This window comes from Miniopterus natalensis, chromosome 19, assembly GCF_054644295.1.
Source record: "Miniopterus natalensis isolate mMinNat1 chromosome 19, mMinNat1.hap1, whole genome shotgun sequence".
Taxonomy (NCBI): Eukaryota; Metazoa; Chordata; class Mammalia; order Chiroptera; family Miniopteridae; genus Miniopterus; species Miniopterus natalensis.
In genome coordinates, this window is record NC_142099.1 from 17,060,530 (window position 1) to 17,088,223 (window position 27,694).

The following is a 27,694-nucleotide window of genomic DNA, read 5'->3' on the forward strand; positions in this document are numbered from 1 at the left end:
AGTTGAGTGACTCAGATCTCTTATAACTACAGGAAGAAAGCTGAGCTTTCCAAAAACTTAGTGCTAAAAATATCACACTGGCTTTAATATTGGGGCTGGAGGAAATATTTGTAAAATGTATGTCAGCAGAAGAGCTACACAATAGACTTCTGTTAGTGTTTTCATTATACTGTAGATAGAGATGGGCAAATTATTCAGTAAAAATTCTAAGTAGGACCCATTTGAGCACATTAAAATCTTTTAAATTTTGAGTGGTTTTAAAAATTAAACAAGATTGACTTTAGATAATTAAAGCTTTAATTTGTCCTTTCTCTTTGTATAAAAACCACAACATCCAAGAAGTAAGGGTATTTGATTTTTCATGTCTGAAATTTTTCATGCCTGACCATAACCCGTTAATAATCTTTGTAGTCGCCTCTCTCCCCATAACCTTTATGATTCTCCAGTGCTAGTTTCCTCTTACTTGCTTCTGTCATTACCAAGCTTTGCTCTGTCCCACTTACCCTTTCTTTCCAGATTCCTTTCTTCCATTCTTCCTACATTCAGTTAGATTTACTGCCTGTTATATGCAAGGCACTGTAGTATATGCTTAAGAACAGTTCCAATTTTTAAGGAGCTTGCAGTCTAGAGATGGAGAGAGACATTAATAAAATAAAGAAAGGGTAAATGGGACAGAGGAAAGCTTCCTTTTTCTTGTTCTCGTCGTTTAGTTCTTAGTTCAAGGCTCAAGTGTTACCTCTTCAGATAGTCTCCCTTGACCTCTGGCTCAAGTAGGCCCCTCTTCTCCCATTTTTTTCTGGAAGGCGTCCCTTACACACTGAAGCAATGTTGGTCTTCTTACCATCTTGCTCTATTGATACCTGAACACACCACTATAATAATTCTTAAAATACTTTATTTACAAATATGGTCTTTTAAAATTCATTTCTCTCACCTTCGAAAGTGTGAGTTCCTAAGGGGCAGATGGTATTTTATTCTCTTTTGAGTTCACATTGCCTAGTATGTGGCAAGTGTTAAGGAAATATTTGTTTAATGAATGGAAATCTCTTTAAAATGTTAGATTCAGAGAACAGCAACATAAAGTGTTTTAAACATCTGTTGATGAGATGCTGCAGGACCTTACCTCCTTTGTGTGTTAGCCTGTGGTGCAATTGGTTTCACTGTACTTCGTTTCTCTTAGAGTCGCAGAGCCTGTTAACGACTTATGCGTATTCTCTTTATAATCTGTCAGACATGTCTTTCCTTATTTAGCACCCCTCAGTTTATGTTGAAAAAAGAGTCACAGATAATACATTCAAATGGACATTCTCCAAAATTTTAAATTATGTGATTATGCTAGCTTCTCCAAACGTACCAATTTGTGTGCATTAAATGTCTATAGCATTTTGTATGTCAATCATACTTCAATAAAGTAGTTAAAAAAAGGAAAATGGGCAGAAAATTGAAATGCATTTCCAAATAACTGAAATACAAAATGTAAATTGACATCTAAATAAATTTTAAATGTCATTACTATCTTGGAAAAATGTAAAAAGCAACGAACACATACACACACGAAAGAATATACTGACCTCACAATTAAGACAACAGTTTGCTTAACGTTGTTCATTGTCCTTCAGGTGATGTACTATTCTTGAGTATGGCTGACAGGTTTCAACAATAATGATACGTTTTTATTAATCACTTATGCATAGCAACTACAGGGATTATTAATTAGAAACCTGCAGTTAGATTCAGAGAATGACAGGGATGATGACTTAGTTGGAAAGAATGATGCTATGTGTGGTCTCCTCTATCTTGAATCTTCTCTCTAAAAAAAAATCACCTGCTTTTGGTGGCGGGAAATGTTGTAATTTTTCAGAAATTAAGGATGATCTTTGGTTTAATGATTTATATTTGTATATCAGCTTCCATTTAGAACAAGTATATTCTGATTCTGTCCTGTGTGAAATGAGAGATTATATTATATTCAGGGTTTACAAATGTGGTTATAGTTTTTGGCTGTCCAAAATGACATTATGTACTACTAAGTAATCAACATAAATCCCTTTTGTAGTATTTTAAATTGACAGGTATAATACAGAACTGTGCTCCTATAGGTTTTGCACAATTTGTAAGGTTTAGGTTTTTCCCCTTCCCCCATGTGTTTAAAGAGAGTTTACAGCAAACTGTGATTCCCTTATTATTTTCAGCAAAAGTTTATTACTTATTTAAAAAGGGGTATAATTAAGGGAATCATCTCTGAAAACCCTCAGTAGTCACATTTTATCTGCGCTCACTTTTCAGCTTTTTATTTTATGAGTAATCCTTCAGTTGTAAAGAAAAGAGATTTTTGTGCCCATTTGCTCCTAACTTTGTGGTTTTCTTTTAACTTGATTTGAAAAATCATTGTGTCTATGTGTGTGTATTTTTTTTCCTTTTATGATGCTTATTGATATGAGTTCTGAAAATTTCCTTTTATGAGTAGGATGAGAAACATTGCTAATGGAAACACAGTTTTTTTCAAAGCAGGGAGTGGCCAAAGTTAAGATAGAGCCCTTATTATTTTGATTGAAGTATCATACGTATTTATTTTGTTTGATCTAAAAAGTTATAGCTCTCTTCTTTTGGTGTGGCACAATTGGTTGCTGCTCTCTGCACATTAGAAATCAGTGGATAATAAGAAAAAACAAACATGGAATGTTTTTTAGTTACTTGAAAGTACTGAGCAGGAAACTGAGGACTCAGTAAAAACAACAATAATAAAGAGAGCTAATGCTTGAGTACTGCTGTGTGCTAGGCACTGCATTTAGTAGTACACGTGCATTTTCATTTAATTTTTACAATGTGATATGATTGATACCATTATTTCCATTTTACTGATGTCTAGACTAAACAAAGTTGTAGTCCTACAGTATGAGTTTGAGGATATCTGCAGTACTCTGTGTGGCCCCCCTTTCTGAAGGAGACCACTAACTGCAGGGAAATGGAAATTGATGAGGAAAATGTTCCTGAAAAAGGGTTGAAGTAAGAGATATTAGAGGAGTCTCTACCAAATCCTACTTCCTAAATTCAGCTGTCTCCCAGAGACCTCTTCTAAAGTTAAACTTTATAGAGAAGTTGGAACTATTTAATTACTTTAAGTGTATGAACATATTCTAAAAATTAAGCAATAACAGAAATCTTTCCATTCATTCCACAGTTGAGTGTTATTATGTGCAAAAGTCTACTATATAAAGACAAATAAGACATGATTCCAGCCCTTGCAGAGCTTAGATTACAAGAGAGGGAAATACACATGTAAAACATGAATGTTATAGATAATGAATACATGAGTAAATAATGAAAACAGGCATATTTTCATGAAAGTCTTATAGATATTACTGGAGGAGTCTCCACAAGAGCCAGAAAGGAAGAACTGGCTAGTTTCCTGGGGAAGGGGAGTTGATGAAGGAAGAGTAATGCTTGACTTGACCTGTAGCTCCCTTTAGCTATATTATTCTCTCACCTCCCCATATTTCATGAATTGGAATAAAGAAAACTGCATTTACTGTCTCACTTCCCATTCAGTTCATTCCTCAAACCATGCAATCTGGCTTCTACCCCAGTACTCTCCATTATAGGCATTCACACTTGTTGAATGAAACAGCTTTTAATAGCTTACATTTGTATAGCGCTTGCCTTTTGCCAGGCACTGTAATGTTTTGCATGTAATAAGTTGCTTAATTCCTACAACTACTCTCTAAGGTAGAAAATATTTCTACCTATTTCTAAGGTAGAAATAGGCAGCTGAAGCATAGACAGGTTAAGTAACGTGCAGGATCACAGCTAGTAAGTGGTGGAACTGGATTTCAAGTCCAAGCAGTCTGGCTCCAGGATCCATTATGAATGACTGAGTGAGCCTGGTTCCTGTTTACCCACGTCCACACACAGAGAGATGTCACCAGCATTCAAGGCATACATTTTTCTCTAGTTGAAACGGATTTGCCTCCCCTCTTCTCCCCTCCTCTTCAGTTATTCATTCAGGCAACTTTTAACACTCTTGTGGCCAAGTATCAATCTCGGCACTTGTAATACAGAAATAAAAGTTAGTCCCCACATCAAAAAACCTGAAAATCTGATGGGAGAAGATTGAGAAGAAAATAGGCACATTATATGATGTGCTAAGTGCAATGAGAATATGCCCAGAGGGGGAGCATTTAGCCCAGCCAGAAAAGGGTAACACCCAACCTGGATTTTGATGGAAAAGTAGGGTTAAGTCAAGAATGGGCACCCCAGTCTTCTTTCTTCTGTCCTTTTTTCCTGTGTAGAATGGGATGCAGTTGCTTCTTCAGAACCTTCAGAATTAACCTACATACCTGCTTGGTTCCATCTTCCTTCCCTTTCCTTCTTTGTCACGTTCTACTTGCCAGTCTGCTCACTATGCTTTTTACTGCACTTTGGTTCCCATGTCTTTTCATTCTTATTTTTTTCTTAGTTTCTTTCCCTCATTCTATCTTGAAGCTCTGTTTTATCTAATATTGTAGGAACTTTAACATACTGTCCCTCAGCCTCCTTTTTTTTCAGTCTAGCAGGATGGCCATCAAGTATCTAAAACACTCCTGGTCTGTAATTTCTGCGGCAAGGAAGACAGAAATCTGGCTCACACTCTCGATGTCACTGGGCTATCAATTTCATTTTTGTTCATTAAGGGGAATACACCCCTGAAGCCTCTCCAGGAAGTCTATTGCTCCCAATTTAGTGTTTCTTGGGCAGGTTGTTTTAAATGTGCCTGGCTTTTCCATTCTTGGCCCTGGCTCCCAGCATGTATTAGATGTTGGCACTTGGCACAGACTGGTACCTGCTAATGCCAAGCACAGCCTCCTATAGAAACGTGGTAGGAAAAACTACATGGAGTGGTGGTATTTGACTCTGGATTCAAATGGAGATGGAACCCTCTCTCTCCCTTAGCAGGGTAATCTCAGGCAAGCTACTTAACCTCTCTTTGCTTCCGCTTTTTCATTTTCTAAGTGGGCAAACTAGTAGAATTGAGATAATTCCTGTAAAACTTAGAATAGTGCCTGGAATATGGATTTTAAAAGGCAAATGTTCAATAAAAACCTGGAATAACAACCTTCCTTGACTAAGTCTGATTTTTCATTCAGTTATTTGGCCCCTGACTTGCTGTCCTTTATGCTCTAATGTTCATCAGTGTTACCTCAGTTTGCTTATTTTCTTCCCTTTTCCTTGTGGGTTTCCTCTGCTAATCTAGGTGTTTATAGTCCAGTGAACTGTTTGTGGTGGAAGATTGGAATATCGTCAGAAAGACAACACGTTGTTGTTACCAGTGATGATTTTAGGCTTGTTAGCAGAGGTTTATAATAATATAGGTTTTGGTTTCAGAAAGCAATAAGGATTATCTAGTACAGTGTCAAAGGCCTTGTTATAATGTAGATAAACTGTGCCTATTTCATTTTTGTACTATCTCTGTTACCTTATAGAGTTCAGAATTACTGATTTTCACCAGTGATTGTAAACTGTAACTCAATCTTGTTCTTTCTAAAACTTACTTTACAATTTTGAATGTTTTATAAAGTTGACATTTTAAAAGGCCAAATAGTTCCCTTTAGTCAAAAATTTCTCGTACTTATATGTCTTTAAAACCTTAATTTTTCTTTTTTACATTTCAGATTGGTGTATTTGTATTGTAACATATGTGTTTCTCAGCATTATATATTGATATATATGTGTCACCCTTGATTTTAGCATTTTTTGGTCTCACTAATAAAATATTAATATTTGAGAATATTAATCTGATGAATAGAGCACCATATAGGAATTTCTAATTGTGTTACCATTAACTTTTAAGTTTTACTATTTGTATTTGTAGGTATTTATCCTATTTGTAGGTATTTTCAATTTTATACTATGTAAATTTTATACTATGTAAACATTTTCATAAAAAGTTTATCTAGGCACTAAGCATGTATCTAGGTACTAAGGATAAATTATATGGATGAACTGTTTTACTGTTATTTTTGCAATGAGTGTAATAATATAAGCAGAAGTATTTGTTTTTTATGGGCACATAGTCATTTTTTTTGTTTTATGATATATAAATATCTAATATTATATATACTATAATGTTTGTTGCTTTTGTTTTTGTGTTTCTTCTGCAGAGAGTGATAATGAACTCTCTAGTGGAACAGGTGATGTGTCTAAGGATTGTCCTGAGAAGATCCTGTATTCTTGGGGAGAATTGCTGGGAAGATGGTAAAAATTTATTTTTCTTACTGAAAATTTTATGTTTATATAATTGATTTGTATTAGTTAGGTTTTGTATTACATAATTTGTTGTATTAAAATCTTTGTGTTCATAGATTTTAATATTTTAATGTACTTTTTAAAAACATAAAAGTTAAAATAAAATTCCTAAGTGCTCTGTGTTTACCTAGGTCTTCCCCCCAGTATGGTCTTATATAACTTACTTTTGAAAGACATATTTGCCTTATTATTTTACCAGCCATAACATTGCTCAGAGGAGTGAATTTTATGCTCTATTGCCAACACATGTAGATATCTGTTGTTAAAGGGGTACATTTTCTTTCTCTACTAAGATGATTACCACTAAAAGGGGCTATAGAGTTTAGAAATACTCATTTCACCACTGATTATAAACTAACTCAGTCTGTTTTAATCTTTCTGACTAAAACTTTTACTTTACATTTTTGGATTTTTATCTGGAACTACAAAAAAAAGATACTCTGTTTATATTTGTTATAATTAAGTTTTTAAAAAGGAGAATCATGAGTATCATATGCTGGTAAAATAAACAATCTTGCCAATAAAAAGATTCCGCCATGCTAGTGTAGACATATGGAAAACACTATTTTTTTTTTATTGAGTATGCATATCAGATTACATGCATGCAGGTAGTCCAGGAGGAACTACAAAGTCTGGGAAGACATGCTTTGTTTTGTTTTTTAATATAGTAAAGTAGAAGAAAGAACAATTAAAACTACTCTTATCTTGAGAGACAAATGAATGTTATTTATCGTGATCTCCTATACATATCCTAAGAGACTCCTGAGTTAATTTGGAGGTATGTATTTATAGATCCAAGGGTTGGAAGCTTATGACTTTTCATTGTAAAATCTGGATACTAGGTTCATCAAATTCCTAACCAAAGTGTTGAGCCGATTATGTTTGTGAGGAGATGCTCTAGGAAGAAGAGAGGGCCAGCTGCCTCACCTTTATTAAACAAAGAAAATGTAATTTATTTTATGTGTACAAATATAAAATAACACATCTCAGAATTTATCTAACTCATAATTAATAGGGAACCAGTAAGATATTAGAACCAATCAAGTGAGGATTTAATTAAGAGATTTGTATTCTGCACTTAACAATTCACCTGCACTGCATGAACAGGAATCATTTGAATAGCTAGATACAAAAGACTTTTGCATTATTGTCAGGTTTCTACACATCATTGCCTATCTGTGGAGAATTGTAAATTAGCCTCGTCAAAGACAAATAAAGGCATACACCCCTATGGCATCAGGTAATTCTCAGAAGCTCCGGCATTCCATTAAAAGGATGTTCAGCAACCTCTTTGGCCCGTATTAAAAATGTTTCACAATTTTCCCCTATACTATATCCAGAAGTTAATTTATTCATGTAAGCATTGTCCACCTACCTAAATTTATCTCACATGTTTTACTGATTTTGATTAGTGTTGTTGCCCCTATTGCTTTATGATGAACAGTTTTCAATTTAGATGGCCCCAAGTTAGTATTAAAGTAAAACTACTCATGATACTTCTTAAGCCACTTAGGTAGATTTTATTCAAAGGTGGGGGTGGCTATCATGATGGGTATAAGGATCACTGAAGTGGGTCTTGCAGTGGGGGAGAAAGATTGGGCTCAACTTCAAATACAGCGAAGAAAAGTGAGAATTTACAGCTAGGGAGCAGGGTGGAGGTCAGTAGATGGAAAATTACTAAGAAGAAACCTCAGGGTAATGTGGAATCCTGGCTAAACTGACCTAACAAGGTTCTTGCTGAAGGCAGATCAGCATGCTCAGACATCACCTTGGAGTGGTAGAAGATGAAGAGCCCAGCTGAAAATCGAGGTTGATCAGATATTAAGGATGGGGGATTCTGTTAAGGCGCCCTCAATGTTTAACTCACCCTGGCACCAAAGCCCCTGGTTTCTGGTCCCTTTGACCCCCCATCACCTCTACATTCCTTTTGGAACATGGAGGTTAATTTCTCAGAGGGTGTGAAACAGCTGGTTTGGGGGTGGTGAATGGTGCAGGGGTCTATTTCGTCCTGCTGGTGCCCAGGACTGCAATCCTGTAGGTTAAGTTCCCTGTTAAAACTCTAAACCAACAAGCTGGACTTCTCTGCTTCATTCTTTGGCCTCTCAGCAGCTTGGGCAATTGGGGGCATGTTGACCATGAGCCTGTGACCCACTTTCAGCTTCAGGATCCCTTCTCCCCATCCCCCATCACACACATACACCATCAGCCATCTTGCCATACATTCCTCTAATGGGATTCAGATGTTTTTTGTGTGCCTCTAAATGCTGCCTAGAAATATTCAGTTACACATTTGTTATACCGCGTAAGTTCATAGGGTGATTAAAAAAAAAGTAAATGAGAGGAAGAAGAACCTTTCCTTGATGGTGGAATTACATGGTTCACCAAAAAAGAAGATAAGATCAGGAAAAGTAGTCAAAGACATCTCAGAGCTTAAACTCTGTCATTATCTCATGCCCTCCCCCGTTCTCTCTTGAGCCAGGCTTATCCTTTATGTAAATTCATTAATATACATTTCATAACACCAGCAGTTCAGCAGTGGTGAGGGGAGTATGAATGCCTTATTTTCTTGTTTTCTCAGGCACAATAACCTCAGTGCACGACCGAAAGGGCTGCCCACACTGGTGAAGAGCGGTGTCCCTGAAGCTCTGAGGGCAGAGGTGTGGCAGTTGTTAGCAGGCTGCCATGACAACCAGGCAATGCTGGATAGATACCGACTTCTCATCACAAAGGTAGGAAGCTCTTTTCATGTTATATTCCTGGGACAACATTTAAAATAAATCCTGTTTTCATAACTCCGATAGCCATAAATGCTTTGGACCTATTTCAAAACTCTGTCAGTGTGGTGCAGTGAATAGTTCTGCCTTTTGTTCAGAACCCTTCTTGGATAGTGGTAAACAAGGCACCATAGTCAGCTGCAGGCACTTTATGCCTTGGCTTTCATTTTATCCTGTTAATGACTTTCTGATAACTATTTACCAAATTGGAATATATTTATACTTCAAGTGTAATAAAGTAACCTTTTCTTGTTGTTTGAGATTTATATATAGTTATAGTTGTTCACAATATAATTGTCTTCTAGTATAATTTTAAACTCAAACTAACTTAAAATGTAATCAAAAGGCCTTCTGTGCCTATGTGGCCTCGCACTTCAATGATGTGTGGACAGTTGTCCAGATCCTTATTCTGTCAGGAGCCCCTGGATCCAGTGTGAATTCCTTTGCTATGTCTAAAAGGCTCATTTTAGAGCATGATAAAGGTCATCCTCGGTCCTACACTGTCTTCACAGGCCTCACCTCCTAATTTCTTAATCCACTCTAAATCATAGATTTTAAAAATAATAGCAACTTTTTTGTTTTTAAAAAATCTCAATTCATAAGTGTGATTTTTTGATAAGCAAGACTTTGTTCCTCGGGATATATCAACTTTTATAATTCTTTAGGCCCTCTAATTCCTTCTTCCCTTCCTCCTTCTTTGCCCCTTCACTTCCACAAATATTTTTGAGTGCCTAGTGTATTCAGTGACTGCTGAATTCAGATTTTTAAAACTATTTTTCACAATTAATGTTTTCTACAGTGGCATGTGCAAAGTGATCCATGGGAGGATATCTAAAGTTTTATTTGTATATTTTAAATTACAAAATATGAAGCTGCACTGATACTTGCTGTGCTAATGATTGCTCTGCTGTGGTACTGAGACCTCACTAGGTCCTTGGGCCCAATGGCCACTTGTCCCACGTGGTTCAGGAGAGACCTGAGGGAAGAAGGGGTTTGCACACATTGGGGCTGAATAACAGTGGTGCTCACACTTAGATGTTCACTTTCAGAATATTACAGTTTTTGCAGTTTGCATGTGTTTGATTATGTGGATTTATAGGAAATCTAGTTTTAATTTAACCTTAACTCATAGGATGGATGAATGGTTTGAAAAGATTGCTGTCACAGAACGTTACATAGCAAGATGTTTAAAAAACACTAGTCTATCCCTTCAAGTAAGAACTGATGTTATGATGATGGATGACAACGCCTACTTTGGAAATAAACTTATGTTATAAAGACGGGCATTTGACACATTTGGCAATTTAAATATTGCTATGTGATTTTGTCACTGTTGGTGCACAACTAAGAGGGCTGTCCACGCTGCTGAAGAGCGGTGTCCCTGAAGCTCTGAGGGCAGAGGTGTGGCAGTTGACTACTTATCCAGGGAGTCTTAGAAAACTACATGTGTATATTATTATAAAAACTCTTTATGTCTTCTTACTTAAAAACCTGAAATCAGGAATTTCAAATATAGTTAAACTTGTACAATTAGTTCCAGAGAATTTGGGACTGAATGTTAAAAATATAAAAATAACAGTATAATACAGTAGCTTGGGTGTGTAATAAAAATAAATAATGAGAGAAATAGTCATATATTGGAAGTTTGTGCTCAGAAAAGTTTTTATTGATGAGGCTATCTGAGCAAATATGTGCACAGACCATAATTTTGGGTGTCAGATACCTTTTTCATATAAATAACAAGCTGTGTACTTTTAATGGCTGCTTATGGGGTAACAGCTAGAGGCTTTGTTAAGATTTCAGACTTTGGGAGAAAAATTAAAATATTATTTGTGAACTCCTGACACTATAGTATATGCTCATATGTGTGATAAGTTTTACCATATATACCAAGTGCCATCTAAGGAACTTGCCCAACATCCCAAGCTAGTAAGCAACAGAGTTTAAAATTTGAAGCCACTGTTGCCCTCCATAGTGAACTCCTGCGTTTCCTCCTGGATTCTCCCACATATTAATTTGTAATCTTGAGAAGTTGTCCCAACTTTCTAAGGCTCAGTTTCATCATTTGTAAAGTAGGGATAATAGGATTGTTACTGGGGTTGTTGTGGGAATGAAATAAAATGATACAGTGCTTGGCACATTGTAAGTATTCAAGATTAGTTTCTACTGTTTTTGCCAGTATGATATTACATCATAACATGATAATAGTAATAATGGATATGGTATCAGTGTATACTTCCACTTTAATAGGTGTATTAGATAACTTCCTGTCACATAATTTTCAGAAGAGCTCATGATGTGAATAACAGTTGATGGAATGGAGAAGAAATCTTTTTAGAAGCATGAAGTGTCAGATTTGTCTTTTTTGTTTTTGTCTTTTCTTTCCTGGCTGTTATATATTATGTAATATTTTAATTCTAAAACTTGACTTTGTAGTGGTTACATGAGTTATTATTTTAGTGGTTACGCATATTCAAGTATATCATAAAGTCAGATAATATTCTCTAAAAGCCACTCCTAATGACTATCTGATATAATCAAGATTGCAAGGCAGGTGTTAATCTCATTCACTTATTAATTCACTCATTCAGTAACTTTATGGAGCATCTTTGATGGGCTGCATCTCTCTATGGTTTTCAAGGCTATGTAGACGAAAAGAGTTCATACCCTTGATGAGTGTAGCTTTGGGGGAAGCCAGGCCTATACATGGGTAGGTCAAGCATATTCTGATACAGGTTATAATAGGTTTCTTAATCATGTGTGTGGCATATAGATGAGGTAGTGACAGCTCTGCTTGGATGAGCCATGTGGGAATTACATATGTCTGAGCAGCCTAGAAGAGGGAGTGCAGTGTAGGGGGCGTTTATGTAATGACTCAGCTGCCAGTTAGTAACTTGGTTGGATTATCCAGGGAGTCTTAGAAAGTGAAATCAGTGTGTTTTTTCCTCCCCTTACTCCCACCGCAGATATCCAACTACATGCACTGTTTACAGATCAATGCTTGTCCCTGTTAAATGGGAAGAATGAAATGCAAGTTTATTCTTGTTAGAATAAACATATGAAATTAAGAACCTCAGAAAATATGTCATATCAAAATGATATCGCAAGAGAATATTTAATTGGTCACCTGGAATTGATGTAATAGAATTTAACAAGTAGTATCACAATGTCTACTCAATAAATGTTTGAGTACCTGTAGTCTAAGTTCTGTGCTAGGATGGTAATGCATATTAATTTTTAAAATCAGTGAGCTGAAAAAATACCATCTATTGCCTAAATATAAGACAGTATAAACTTACAAAGAAGAAGGCGAAGTTTATAAACTACTGAGAGCATGTGCTCAAACCTCTATCAGAGAGCAAAAGGGACAATAGTTGCCATTATTACTTTGGCAGTTGCTGCAAAAACCTTTTGGGAAAATAAATAAAAAAACAACCATTTTAAGATCCTACAAGTTCTCTGCTTTCTTGAACATTGTTTGGACAGATTAAGCTTCTCAGGTTTAACCTTGTTAGATTATTGGTACTGCTCAGAATAAAGCCTGTTCTCTCTCTGTTCTCCAGTGCATTATTGTTGCAGATGGCTTTTAATATAACACGTAGCTAAAGAAAAATTTTTACTCTACTTTGTTGGAATGTATGATAATTCTAGTTATGGACATTCTCAAGAGGAAATATTTAAATTGGTATTTTTCTTATGATTGAGTAACATTAGGTGAATATTTAATTGAAAAGTTGAAAATATGGTTTCAGTTATGTATTTTTTTATTTGATAACTTTTCACATTTAAATTAAACTGTACATCATTTAGTCAGGTAGATGTCTGCTTTTTCTTTACATGGTTTATTTTTTAAAAATTCACTGCAATATGTTCATCAGCCAACGCTCAACACTAAATTTCATTGAGAGACAGGGCATTGCCTGATTACATGCTGCTCTGTTCTCTGGCATCACCTTGTCTGGTTGAGGAAATGAGCTTCTTGATGGAATGGGGCTGTTCCAGCTGGGTCTGTACCACTGGGATGTGGAAAGGCCACGGACTCTTGCACTGATGCGGCCATAACATTTACAACAATTCCTCCAGAAAATTTAGAGTTCTTTAAAATTTATTAACCAAAAAAATAAGGTGGGCAAGGAGAATAAAGAGCACTCTCTGTTGTAATGTAAATACCCTGAACTCGTAGGTCTACCGGAAGGTCCTTATTAAAGGAAACTAGGAATTATTGAAAGAGATTTTTAAAGATGTGCCTCTTATTTCCTCTTTTCTTGCATAATGAGGGCGGTGCTTTCTTACTATGTAATCATGCCTCTGCTTCTTAGTGTTTCACAGTGGAATTGTCGTCGAGTTTTCTGCCCTCGTCCACTGAGCTCTTTCATCCTGTCGCATCTACACTGGCGCCAGCGCGCAGGAACTAGGGTTACATGCGAACCCGAGGGCGAAAGCTTCCCACCGGCACTGACATGTTTCTGTAAAAAATTAAAAGTAGATCCTTAATTATTTTCATACACATAAATGATGATGTTCTGTTTCTCATAACAAATGTTAGCTTTGTTATCCTCTAAACATAGTAAGTAGTTTTGAGGTAAATTAAAGGTGATTTTCTGATGTTACCTTCATTTTCATATCCTGGAATTAGAGTAGGAGTGCACTGTTTCTAAGGAAGGCTTCTGGGTGATTATTGAGCATAGATGATTCAGTGGCATAAAAGCTATATTTATAGCTATAGACTTAGGGATAAGAGGGAAGCAGTGATCTTCTTAAAACTCACAGATTTTCAAGTGCCTGGAGTTACAGTGGGACCCCTGGATTCCAGTTTCACAATAACTTTACTGACCATATTGGCACATATTTCTAGAGCATATATATTTATATTGTATTGGGTAATAGGGTATGATGAGTTTTCTCCAGGGCTTTTGCTTTGGCTTTGATTTACTTTTCCATTCAAATTTATGTTTAGATATACTTAACATTAATTAGTGTCAAGTTTAAAAGAGGGAGAGATAGCAGATACCTGTACCCAAAGCCCACCCTCCCCCGGCATATTACACACTTTTGCTCATGTTTTGGTAACATTCCCTCTTACAGAAGTATCTATAGCACCCGGCCGAGCCTGACTCAGCGGCTGAGCATCCACCTAGGATCCAGGAGATCCCGGTTCGATTCCCAGTCAGGGAACATGCCCAAGTTATGGGCTTGATCCCCCATCTATTTTAATAGATGACTTTTACTTTAATATCAGCAAAAGTGATGTGAAAAGGAGCAATTCCATTTAACTTTTAAAATCTTGAGTTCCTTTTTGAAAAGTATAATGGATATTTTTAATTGAAAGCTTATCTTAATTTTTCTACCCATCTGTCTGTCTAGTTGGTACTTAGGTTCTCTAACTAAGATTCCATCTTTTTTTAAAATTTTTATAGAGATTATTTAATCAAAATCTCTATAGCTTTTGTGCTTTCTAGGGGCTTCACATCTTTACTTTGAAGGATTTCAAAGCTCAAGTATGGGCAAGGATGATTTGGGTATATTTACAAAATTTCTCTATTTTTCAGTCCTTTATAGCTGATCATGCAGTCAACAAGAAAATTGATCTTTATTACATATTCTTTAAAATCAGGATTTTCTGAGTAAAAAACTATAATAGAACCTTAAATTAAGGAGTGAAGGTGTTTCCCTAGATAATTTAAATACTCTTGTTGAGGTTGATGAGATGATGATACTGAGCTACAGTTTTTCCAACCAACTTCTGTGGAAAGACCCTTTCCTATTTGAACAGAAAGTAGATTGAGCTTGATCCTCAGGAAAAGACGAGATAGTACCCGAAGGAGAATTGTTGTTCATCTCAGTGGCACAGTGTAGTCTTGCATTAAGTGTTCTGGGACTAATTAATCAGGAAACGACTCTAATTAAAAAGGAAACTACTCTCAGCAGCCTGCTCAGTCAGGGTATTTAATGGAAAGAAACTGTTGGCTTAGCTGCTTTCTGTCCAGCTTCCAGCAACGTTCTTCAGCTGCTTATGTCCCAGTTGAAAGGGGATAATTTAAAGATTTCTAGCAGACTTTATTTGTAGTGATAAACTTTCATATTTAATGGACTTCTTTCAAGTGTAAATTTACACAATAGCTGTAATTTTAGAGTTAGAATATTGAGGTTGATCTGCAAGGCTTTTTAACTTTTAATCTTACCCTGTTTTTTAAATTCTGAAACAAACTATACTATTTAGATATAATCTTAGTAGACAACATTTGGGTATGTGTGTATGTAAATGTAAACATAAACATATATATATAATACGTCATGCAGGATCAAAATAAACATAAATATCTAACAACTATTAGTAAATTTATTTAAATCATATAGGCATTTCTGTTAGCTTAGCAGTTTATTTAGCTTAACCAAAGTCTGTTTAGAGAATTAGTGTATAAAAGAGACTGTTTTCATTTCAAGAGGGTATGTGCATTATACAGTATACGTATTATATGTCTTGTTGTTTCCCAGGCTTATTTGTGTTCCTGTGATGATTATTATGTTCAGCATATCAGATATTTCTTAATTTCCCAAATGGTAATTGATTATGAACTATTAATGAGATCTTTATAATTGTTCTGAATGTTGCTGTTAATTTTACTTTCTTTTTTTTAATTTTATGTTTTTATTGATTTCAGAGAGAGGAAGGGAGAGGGAGAGAGAGAGAAACATCAATGATGAGAGAGTCATTGATCAGTTTCCTCCTGCACGCCCCCGACTGGGGATCGAGCCCGAAACCCAGGCATGTGCCCTGACCGGGAATTGATCCACGATCTCTTAGATCCTAGGCCAATGGCTCAGCTGCTCAGCCACGCTCGTCTGGGCATTACTTTCTATCTCCTGATATTTGTCTTAATACATATATAGAATTTTATTAGTTTCTAAAACAGGGAAGTAGCTGGACAAATTAAGAGGATAAGAACTGGAAAGCTACCCTGAGGAACGGTTGAAATTGTAGCTTTCTCTTCCTTGTATCCTTATTACCTATTGGCACACAGTAGACTCTGAGTATGTTTTTATGAAGCTAGTTTCAGTTGTGGCCCTTTAGGATCAGTTTTTTTGTGTGTGCCATTCTTTTAAATCAGTTTTAGCTCAAGAAGGTAAATTTTGTACAAAAAACTGCTGGTACAACACAACCTCAGGCTTACAAACTTCCTAACATGCTTAGCCAGGGCAAACATAATCTTGTGAATTTGGAGTAATTGCTTTTTTAAAGGTAGATGCATTTCTATTACACTTACAGTTTTTCTAAAGAAAGGAAGAAAAAGTTATTAAACCCAAAATGCCACTAGCATGTATTACACATGATGCATGCATCTGATGGGAGCAAGGCAATACCTTGAACAAGGACAGTATGAAAACCAGGAGCCATGGTTTTTATTCAGGTTTTATGTCTCTGGGCTTACTGTTGTTTAGGGTTTCCTTTGAACTTTGGGTATGTGGATTTCTGTTAATAACTCAGTCAAATGTTTAACTTACAGTATTGTCATATATGTTTAATACATTAATTGATTTAGAAACATGTATTAATTTTCTTTGTGACTCATCTGTGGATTAGATTGATTTCAAATACTGGTATTATAGTTAATGTGGAAGTCTAAAAGTTTAAGCACTCTCAGCTCAAGGTCCAGCGGAAGATGTGTCAGGACTGGAAATAGAAACTGGAGTTACCTGTAATTTATCTATGATTTCTAACTCTCTTTGTAGTGTTTCCCACTGAACATTGCTTCGACGATAAAGTCAGATACTGCTTCTTTGTAGTGTGTTAAAGCTGCAGGCTTATTTTCATCAGTAAATAGTACCTCCAGAGACAGAACACTAATGGACAACTAAAAGCTCTCTAGAGCTGGCCTTTCAAATGGTGAGGCATGACAGCACATGTGTGGGACTTGTGCTGGTTGTCTGGAGTGCTCACTATGTCAGATTAGACACTCGGATCACTTACTTTTCTTAGGTAATAGGTCATGTTTAGATTCAACAAGATAGTTATTATTTCCACTGATACTGTTTATGGACCTCTACATGGAATGATTTTATTACCATGCAAGAGGAAACATTTTCTTGGTGCTCAGTTTTATCCAGTTTATACCAAACTCAATGGTGACTTAAGTCACTGACAATTTTTGAGGATGAGGGCGTCTTCTGGTGGCATATTAACACTTTGAGAGAATGGTTACAATGAAATCAAGACTATGTCTTTTCATTGTGGAGATAGAGATGTTCTCTAAGAATGCCTGCAGCAGGGAAACATCCTTGAGAAACCCACATCTCATTGTGGTAATTGTAAGGATTTTCTGATGGTTCTGTAATGCTTCAGGGGCACTCCAAAGAGTCTTTAAGGATTGCTTAGCCCCATAAAAATATGGCAGTGAAACTAAATGCCAACATTGTGTCACTTTGATCCCATGTAGAGTATAAATTTAGAATACAGTCTGAGGTACCAATTCCATACCTCTCTGCAATCATCCTAATTCAGTCATTGAAACACTGAGTTGATTCTTGAGAATCTGTTCATGCTTCGTTTACACTCAGTTTTAATTTCACTGTTGTCTTTTTGTCAAGAACACTATCTAGGACAGACCTCAGAATTTAATGTGCATTCAGAACAGGTGTAGATCTTATTAAATACAAATTTGGATTCAGCACATCTGGGGTGTGGTTTGTGATTCTCATTTCTAACTAGTTCTCATTGCTCCTAGTTCATGAACCACAATTTGAGTAGCAAGCGTCTAGGTCCTAGACCTTAAACTCTAAAATGTTTCTGAAATATTTTTAAGTGGTTATTAACTTAGTGAATGCTTATAATTATTTCTGACTAATTATATTAGTTGAGAAAGATACATATACACAAGTAGCTTACTATTTACTATAAAATTATATATCATCATGGATGGCCTTCATTGTAATACAGAATTTATTACTAAACATTATATTGTTATTAAAAGATGGATAGATAAGGCAATATAGTTTAACAACTAAAATAATTATAGTTTCTTATCAAAATAATATATATAAAGAAATATAAAATGATAATCATGAAAATGGGTTAAACACAGTTGCCTTATAAGGCTTAAGGTTTTTAAAATTAATTTGTGCTTTATGTAACATCTAAATCTTCTGACATTTGGCTTTTATTTGATGGAAAAGAAGGAAGAAAAGTCAGGGAATCAAAGAAGTAAAAGATGATTTTTCTGAACGATTTTTTCCTCCTGGGTTTTGGCTGTCCACTTTCATTTTCAATTCAAGCATCTTTAATTCTGAAAATGTATGGAGACTCTTAGGTTTTCCATTTGAGCCCAAAGAACAAGAATTAAATTTGACTTCCATTAATCTTCATTCCTGTACTACTCAACCCAGCACATTTAAAATCCAAAGAAGATAAGTGCTGTTCACATTCCTTCTGCTGGGTTATATGGAGAGAAGAGCCCTTTACTTAGCAAACCACGTTACTTTGAAATACTCTGTCCTGGAGATATCAGCTTAATACGGAGGTGAAGGTTATTGGAGGGCAGCCTTTGTTTCGTTTTGGAAGTGGGTGAAGATGTAGCCAGAAAGATATTGTGTCAGACAGTTCTCTAGGAAAACCTGGCCAGTGCCTCTGCTGTGAAAATGAAGTGATGCATAGTAACTGCATGAACTCAAAGAGCCTCTTGATTTGTCTCACCTTTTACAAATCACTCCCAGGAAGAAAATGAGTTTAAATATTATTCATGACATATTTGATCACTGCTATAGAAATAATTATAAGATCTTGAACACACTATATATTAATCGAGATTGTTGATTTAGAGAACATTAGGTTGAATGTTACTAATTGAATTTGTGGGAGTGCTTTTTTAAATGACACTCATCATTCAAGACATGTTTAGTATTATTCTAAATGCTCAAGAGGATTTATTAACTAACTTGTAATTTTCATTTCTAATATGCCTTTTATCTCTCCCTTATAAAGCTACTTAGTTTTGTCTGAGTATCCAATATGGATTCAGGTTTTGTTGGGCCTGGCAAGTATATAATTTTGGGTGGGGGGAGCTCCTTAAGGAAAATAATTTTTCTTTTGGCAAATTTTACAAAGCACATAATGATGTGAACATATTTCTAAGGACCCCTCCAGGGCAGAATGAAGCTTAAGCTAAGCTTCATCTTCTGCCAGTATCATAAATTGAGAAAATACTCTACTTTTTTCCTGTTGAAGTATAGTCCAGTATAATTGGGAAGAGCATAGGTTATATGTTACAACTGGGATTCAAACATGTGCTTTCTCCATCTTCTGTGCTAATGTTAGAGTCCTAGGTGCATGTTTTTCTAACGTGACAACAGTAGCTTTTGAAATGCTTTTCCCACTTCCATCTTTTCACACATCCCGCTTTCCACTTTCCTACAGCCTGGTCACATTGTAGTCAGAGAACTCTTTTTATTTATTTTATTTTTTAACTTTATTTTTATTGTAGATGCTAATACAGATATCTCCATCCCCTCTCCGCCCCTTTGCCCATCCTCACCCAGCCCCTGCCCTCCCTTCCCTCTGGCATCACCACACTGTTGTTTGTGTCTATAGGTTATGCATATATGTTCTTTGGCTAGTCCCTTCATTTCTTTCATCCAGTCCCCCAACGCCCTTCCCCTGACAGCTGTCAGTCTGTTCCATGTATCCATGCCTCTGTTTCTATTTTGTTCATCAGTTTATTTTGTTCATTAGATTCCATAGAGATCATATAGTATTTGTCTTTCTCGGACTGGCTTATTTCACTTAGCATAATACTCTCCAGGTCCTTTCATGCTGTCACAAAAGGTAAGATTTTCTTCTTTTTTATGACTACGTAGTATTCCATTGTATAAATGTACCATAGCTTTTTTATCTACTCATCTACTTCTCACAATTCTGGAGGCTGGGAAGTCCAAGGTCATGGCACTGGCAGATGCAGCGTCTGATGAGGGCCCACTTCTCATAGATGTGCCTCCTCGCTTTGTCTTCACATGATGGAAAGGGCAAGGGAGCTGTTGGGGATGAATTTATAAGGGCAGTCATCACCTCCCAAAGGCCCCACTTTCTAATACTATCACCTTGAGGGCTAGAATTTTAACATGAATTTTGGTGAGATACAAACATTCAGTCCACAGAAATAGCCCTTCATAGTTTATAAGGTTTTTTCTATATACTTTCCAATTTTATACTATGAAAGCTTCCTATAATACTGAGTTGGGCCAGTAATAATTACTGCACCCTTTTATTGATGCAGAAATAGAAGCCCAAGGGAAGTTACATGAGATAGACTGATATACATTCTTCTTTGCTTAAAATCTACTTTGAGATATTTTATTTATTTTTATTTTTTTAATTTTTAAAAATATATCTTTATTGATTTCAGAGAGAGGAAAGGAGAGGGAGAGAGAGACAGAAACATCAATGATGAGAGAGTCATTGATTGAGCCCGCAACCTGGGCATGTGCCCTGACCGGGAATCGAACCCCGATTTCCTGGATTCTAGGTCAACGCTCAACCACTGAGCCACACCCGGCCGGACTGCTTTGAGATATTTTAAAGTATTACTGGTAAAATACATACTTGGTATATTTTATCCTTTTTTCACAAAATGTTTCATAAATATTGTCTCATTTAATGTATCAGCTAATCATCTGCAATAAGCAAGACACTTAGTGTATTACCTTTTCTCAGATGGGAAATCCAAAGGCCTTATTTGTATGGGTCCTGAGGGACAGTGATGAGAGAGCTCGGTGGCTGTGGCCTAGGTCTCTGATCCTGGGCTGTGTCCGTGCTCTGTCCTGCACTGTCTTCCTTTGTTGTGTAATGCACAACATACACTTGGATCATCAGCATTTTCTCACAGTGTCTTTAGACTGCATCATTGTAGGAAGCACTTAATACTTAAAAGAATCCACAGGTAATAAATGTATATAAATTTTTTGGTAATATCTCCTGATTGCTTTTGGGTTTTTTTCCTCCTTTATTCTCTTCTGGAAAATGTGCTATGAGTAAAACTGCTTTTTCTCTGTCTCAAAATGAACTGCATGATACTTCCAAAGTGCCGTGTACCTATACTTTGAATTATGAATCAACTAATTAAAAAATTTAAAGGACTTCCAGGCCAAAGGGACTATTTAAATGCTAAGTAATCTGCTTTGGGATGAAAATGCATGTTTTGAATGTTTATATTTAATAATTTTTATGTACAACATTTTTAGAGATTTTTTTGAAGGTTTCTTTTTTTCTTTCTTTTTTTCTTTCCCTCCTCCCTCCTTTCTTTTCTTTCTTCTTTCCTGGTACAGAGCACTGTTCTGTAAAAGGTATAGTCTATCTTCTGCCAAGCCTGCAAATCTAATTTTGGAACAACTTCTGCAGGTGATTTAAGTATAGAAGGTAGACTGAGTGTTCATTTTGCTTTTGATTTATAAGTGACATCTGTTTGGAACTAAACTTTCTTTCTTTTTAGAAGCAGGAAAAAAAATTTATTTTGAGATATGTAGGCCAAAGGCAGATGATCTGAGCAAAACAAAAAAATTTCAGAAAGAAAGCACAGTACTCAGTAGGCTTTTGAGAAAAAATTGCTGAATGATGAATGCAGGAAAATGTGTGAGTATGTTTCATGGCCTACGTAGAATATAGGATATGTCTTTTCTTTTTCTGACCCACTCTCAAAGAGAGGCTGTAAAATTGCCGAGTTCGGTAGTGCTGACTTAGAGCACTTAGAACACTATCTGTGGTGTGAAGACAATAACCTTTATGTACCTTACGCTCAGACTTCATGCCTTTGTGATGAGCACAGACACCAGCTCATGGGTTAACTTCTGCTACATTTCGATTCTCAACCTGGCATTTAAAATTTGTAAAATGCTGATTTAACCTTCATTTCTCCCCTCAAGTCCGTGTCATTTCTGTATTTCTTTAGTTATTCAATGCTTTTTGGTAATGATAAAAATATACATTGTGTTGACTTTTAGAAATGTTTTTTCATATACTTTTCAGACTTTAAGACATCTTAGCCATGTGCACACAGCGATATTTTAAATAAATTATAACCATATTTTAAATCAAAATTGGGCAGCAGTTGGCTTTTTGTTCACTTCATAGGAAACAAAAAGGAAAAAGGCGCTGAGTGCTTCAAACTACATTCAATGCAGTAATCTCCTTGAAATCACACTCTTTCTGAAGTGTCTTATTGCTACTAGGAAATAAAACAGGAATGAATTCCAGCCTTGAATGCATTTTGTGGACCTGTATACATCATTCACAGTGCACCTTTGATTCGTTTGTCCCCATGATTAACATTTTATTGGCAGTATTATTGTTTAAAAAATTATAGTATATAACTGGAATGCAAGTTTTTGTGGAATTAAAATAAGCCAACAATAAGATTATCATTTAACATTTAGAACAGAATGGTTAAATTGTCTTTGTTGCTAAGGGCAAGCAAATACTAGAGGACTTTCTACTATTTTTTCCCCCCTGTTTCACTTGGTAAGGAAGGCTGTCCTATGTTGAGTGTTATTTGAGAAGTGTAGGTCATCAGCCACAGCATTGGGAATCTTTTTGTCATGCTGAATTTTTTCACTGGAATTTGGTGTGGCATTTGCTTTAGATAGGATTTGACCTGTCTAACCAGCAGACACTAGTATGCTATTCTTTATCAGTAGTTTTCTGTAACTCCTATGTCTATAATCTTTGTGTCCCAGCCCAAATTTATAATATTGTTAACGGGCACCCTTGTGAATATAAAAATTTCAGGGCTCTCAAGAACTTCAAAAAAGCATCTGAAGTCGCTATTGCACGCTTCATGTGGTAAGCACCTAGTTTAGTAAGTGAGGCACATTAGGTGTGTGAATGACTTTCTCCCTGTCGTCTGGAGAATAAGCTGACTACAGCTTCTCTCATTTCCAGTAGCATTTGCCTGAGACATGAAGAGTATTTGCAACAGCTGTACTCAGAATTCTTCACAAACATGGATTCTTATGAAAATTCCCTCAAATATAAGGAACAAATTAGACATAACCTAATATTTTTATTCTAATAAAAATGAGTAAGTAAAATGGAAGAAAACAAAACGAAACAAAAACAGACACCTTAGTCTAGTTCTCCTGCCCACTGTTTTGTTAATAGTGGTGTTTAGACCAGTGTTTTAGAGAAATACAGTACATCCTCATGTTACCTAGTAATTGACCTTTTTCTCTTGATTCTGTTTATGTTGGTTAAATTCACTTTATGCAAAGTTAAAATTTACAAATATAAAGACATTCCAGGAATATTGAGTACATTGTCTGAAATTTTCCAAAACATTTTAAACATCCATTTTGTGCACAAAAATTTTAATTGTAATAGTGCTGTATATCTACTTTATTAGGAAACTCAATGGATTAGAGTTCTATTTATAATTGTTTCATGTACTTAGAAAGGAGAAACTTTATTGGTGGAATAATATTTATTATTGTGATCATTATTGTTTGAGTGCCATGATTTTACTGTATGTTACAATCACTTGGCCCTCTTCATTCTCTTGAAGATCTATAAGCAATACTTCCATATTTAATACCTTCACTCATGAACAACACCGAGAATTTCATTTCCCTCTGGGGCATACAGCTGTTTCCATCCTACTCAATGCCATGTCAGGGCATAAAATCATCTTGACAGAAAGCTCTAAATTATAAATAGTCCCATAATGACATTCAGCTTGGGCGGTACATTTATAAAAGGAGTTATTAAGGAAAATGTCATTCTAACCCGTTACTATAAGGAAAATTCTTCACATTTCTGCAGCTCTCTTTTGGTCCCCAGATAATATTTGTACATGTAAGCATTTAAATGGCTAAGGCTATCAAATTTACATATATAAAGACATACTAGGGATATTGGATAAATTTTTTCTCAAATTTTCTAAAATTTTTCTGTCACAAATACATCTTAATGCATGCCTTCTTTCTGTGAAGACTGCTGAAAGACTGGAATATTAATACTCCAAGGTTTTGATATTATTCTAAAGGCATAGCTCTGCTAATACTTTATATAGGATAAGAGAAACAAAAGAATCAGAAGTTGATTTATTTCATTGGTATCCTATAAGTAACTTCAGAATATTGGGTATTGAATAAAATTTTGTGAGCACTTTTTTCCTAATGTACATGCTGAGTATGGATTAGTTCGTGTTAGTGTTCTGATTTTTAAATACCCAATTAATTCTGGCATCTTATTGGCACATTTAAATCCTATGAGAATCTGCTTTGAATCCAAAGAATATTTTTTCTTTGAACAAAATTATATTTTTTCCAAAAAGCTTCAATTTTTAAAATAACTATATTTCTATAAATTATCCTTCTGTTTTTATACTGCTTACGTACCAGTTTATTTCAGCACCTGAAAGTTGGGGTGGGTAAGAGAGTGCAGGGAAAAGCAGAAGATGATAGCATTTGTAATGAGTCCATGCTGCAGACCTACACTCCTGAAGGTTTAGCCTGTGTTATGGTCATCACTGAAAACATCTAGAACATTGCTAGGTTGGAGCTGGAGTTGTGGAGATGTCAATGTTAGAGTAACAGAAATGTTTAGTTTCTGTGAATATGTGTATATGTTTGTACGTGTTTGTGAACATGCATTTAAAGTCCTAGCCCCCAACTCAGGAGTTTGTAAACATTGTTACATGGTGCTGCTTAGCAGCCAAAAAGTACCAGATGGATTGCTGATACCTACTTCAGTCTTCTAGTTCAGCTTTTAATTACATTTTCTTCTTTGATCCCAAATCCTTCCTAAGAGAGACATTTTCTTAGTCGGTTTCTGCCAGTTTAGCAATATTTTACCCCTCTTTTAGGTGTATCTTGAAAACAGCATAATAGATTTATACTTTCCTTTCTCAATTTCTGTCTTTTAGAAGTGATTTCTGTCAAAGGCTTGGTGTTCTGAGTTGTTCCCTATGCTCCCTAATCACTTTAGCCACTTAGCTTTGAAACTGCCTGGTGAGAAACAAAGTTGTCCTGGCAGATGTAGGTCAGTTGCTTGGTCTCTAATTTTCTTCATTCCCCCATAGCATGACCCAAAGGTGATGAGAAAGTATAATATTTTTAGCTTTCTTTTAAAAAGCTTCTTATTCTGGGTGAGTTTAAGCTACTATGATTTCTGATGTTTTAAGAGAATCCTGCTGTTTATTCCAGATTAGGCTCCAGCTTTATAAGCTAATCTTTTTTGTGATATTCAGCAGGGGAGGAACACAAATCAGTCAATTCGATTTATTTAGCAAATATTATGACCTTCTGTTATTTGCCAGGCACTGTGCTTGCCACTGAGGATAACAGTAATGAGAGACATTTTCGGAGGAGCTCATAAATTAGTGAAGAAGATGGTTAATATACTCAACCCTCTGTTGGTTGGTGAATTAAATTGCTCAGTAAATTATTTTAGGCCCCTGCAACAGATGCTTAATGATCTTGTGGTTAATACATCCCCTGGTCTGAGGGTTAGAAGGTTTTCCCTTTTTTTTGCTCCTTTCTATTGACATGTCCTTTTCCATCATATTTGTAGTGTGATCCTATAAAATCACTAATGTCTGTTTATAAAGCATTATGAGATCTTTGGGCAAAAGTGCTGGGTCAACAGGAATATTATCCTTTCAACAAACATGAACTGAACATGTATGATTGGAGCACTGCGTGTTAGGCTCCAGGAGCCATAGAAAGGTAAATGAGACAATTGTCCAGGTCTAGGAGCAGGCAATGCAGTGTATGGGGTGGAAATGGGGGTGGGGGGAGTTTGTGGAACAGGGGGTAAGAATCAAGACTTTCTTTAGTGCTTTCTTGTAAAACCAAATTTATGTTTAAATGAGAATCTTATGATAATTATATCATCTCATAACCCCTTTTCCATCTGTTCATATGACTTGTAATTGGATATTTTCCATAAGCCTATGGGCACTGTAGACTCAAATATTGTTAGTTTCTTGTCAACCTAATTAAATAGTTTTCTTTAGTTTTGCTTCCCTTTCACTTGTATTGCCAAAGCTCTTAGTCATCATTATTAAAAGACATGTTTTAATCTCAACTATGATATGTGTCAGGGTTTTGAACTTTGAATAATATGCCACACCATTTCATGGGGATAAAAAAGTTCTCAATGACCCCCTTCCTCTAGCGTTGACTATAAAAATGATTTCAGTGTTACCTAAATATGTGGCAATAAAGTCAAATATAAACTATACTTTTAGTTCTCATAGCCATAATCTAATAGAAGCAAACTATAAAATCAATACAAATGTACATTTACCATATTAATTTAATGTTATGGATGAGGTTATTTTCCTGAAATTAAGTTGCTGCTAACAGTGTAAATGTGATCCTGACAGCTACGATGTAGATTTTTTTTGAGTTTGGCATGCTTATGGGGTCATGTGCCTTCAGATGACTCAGGTTTTCCCAGCACACTTTTCCAACCCACTGGAAAAATTTATTTATTTGTATAATGTGGTGTTAGGTCATGTAACCTTCACTTGGTGCATCATTTACATATTAAATGCCTTTATGTTCTGTTTTCTTAGCCTGCAACGAATTAAGAACTGCTTGGCTCCAACACAATGGTAAAAGCTTCAGTGAATGTTGGCACTGACATTGCAGAACAATACTTAGTTATTAGCTGGCAGTCAGATGATCAGAATATACTTATAGTAAAGCTTTGAGATAGTTGTGGAAATAAAAATTGAAAATTACAAAGTATGATAGAGTATCTGTCATGGACCACTGAAGATATACTGACAAAGATTCCTTGGACACCAGTTTGAGAAATATTATCAACTGTGTAATATATACATATACATAGACACTATATGTGGTGTAAGCAAGTAGAAATCCAACAACTATTATAAAATTAATCATACAGGCACTGCATGGATAGAAAGTACTACATTGTTAAAAATGATTAAGTTAACTATTGAACGATTTATTTTGCAGATGCACTCTGATATTTTTGAGTGCTTGTGTTATTTTTTGTAAAAATTGACAAAAATAAGATTTTGTTGGATGAGGCTAATCATGAATTAAGAATAGAGTAAGGTTTTGCAAATTATTTATCCAAAGGACAATAAAAGTCATTCATTGTAATAAGAGAGTAGAATTATATTAAGCTCAGGATCAAAATGGTAGTGGTCATCACTAGGCTGCTTTATGGGTAAGGTAGGAAAGGGAAGAGATGGTCGTTCTGAAAGCACCCTCTTTGTGCAGTTGTCGGACTCCATAGAACAGCTGGCTTCGTCCACGAAAAGCTGCAGCGCTACCGTTCTGGGTCTAGGGAAATACATCCTGGCTCTCTTTTTCCCTCGGGCCCAGTCTGAGCTTCTCAAGTCCTCTTTACTAGCTCACAGAAATATACCACTGCTAGCTTTAAAATAAGCCAGTGGTTTGGGGGGAAAATACTAAAAAAGGAGATGGATAAAGCACAAATAAAGCAGAAGGGTATGGAGAGACATACATAGGGGTCTGTCTATGCCCAGCAAGTTCTCTTCAGTTCATAAATACTAGAGAAATGTGCTACATTCACAGCATTTGTTACATTTGTTACCCAAATCTTGGTTTTTAGATATTAGAAAGGAACAAATGAAAATATGAAAGTAAAGACTTATCTT

At 35.7% G+C, this 27,694-nt stretch overlaps 1 protein-coding gene across 1 annotated transcript in view; it reads left to right on the plus strand.

Moving 5' to 3' along the window:
* The window catches only part of RABGAP1L (RAB GTPase activating protein 1 like), a 368,977-nt gene that overhangs the window by 87,665 nt on the left and 253,618 nt on the right, over positions 1 to 27,694 (plus strand). Inside the window, exons 13-14 of the mRNA XM_087827782.1 lie at positions 6,138 to 6,231; positions 8,861 to 9,011. Coding sequence (XP_087683908.1) covers positions 6,138 to 6,231; positions 8,861 to 9,011 — 245 coding nt within the window. The remainder of the gene's footprint in view (positions 1 to 6,137; positions 6,232 to 8,860; positions 9,012 to 27,694) is intronic.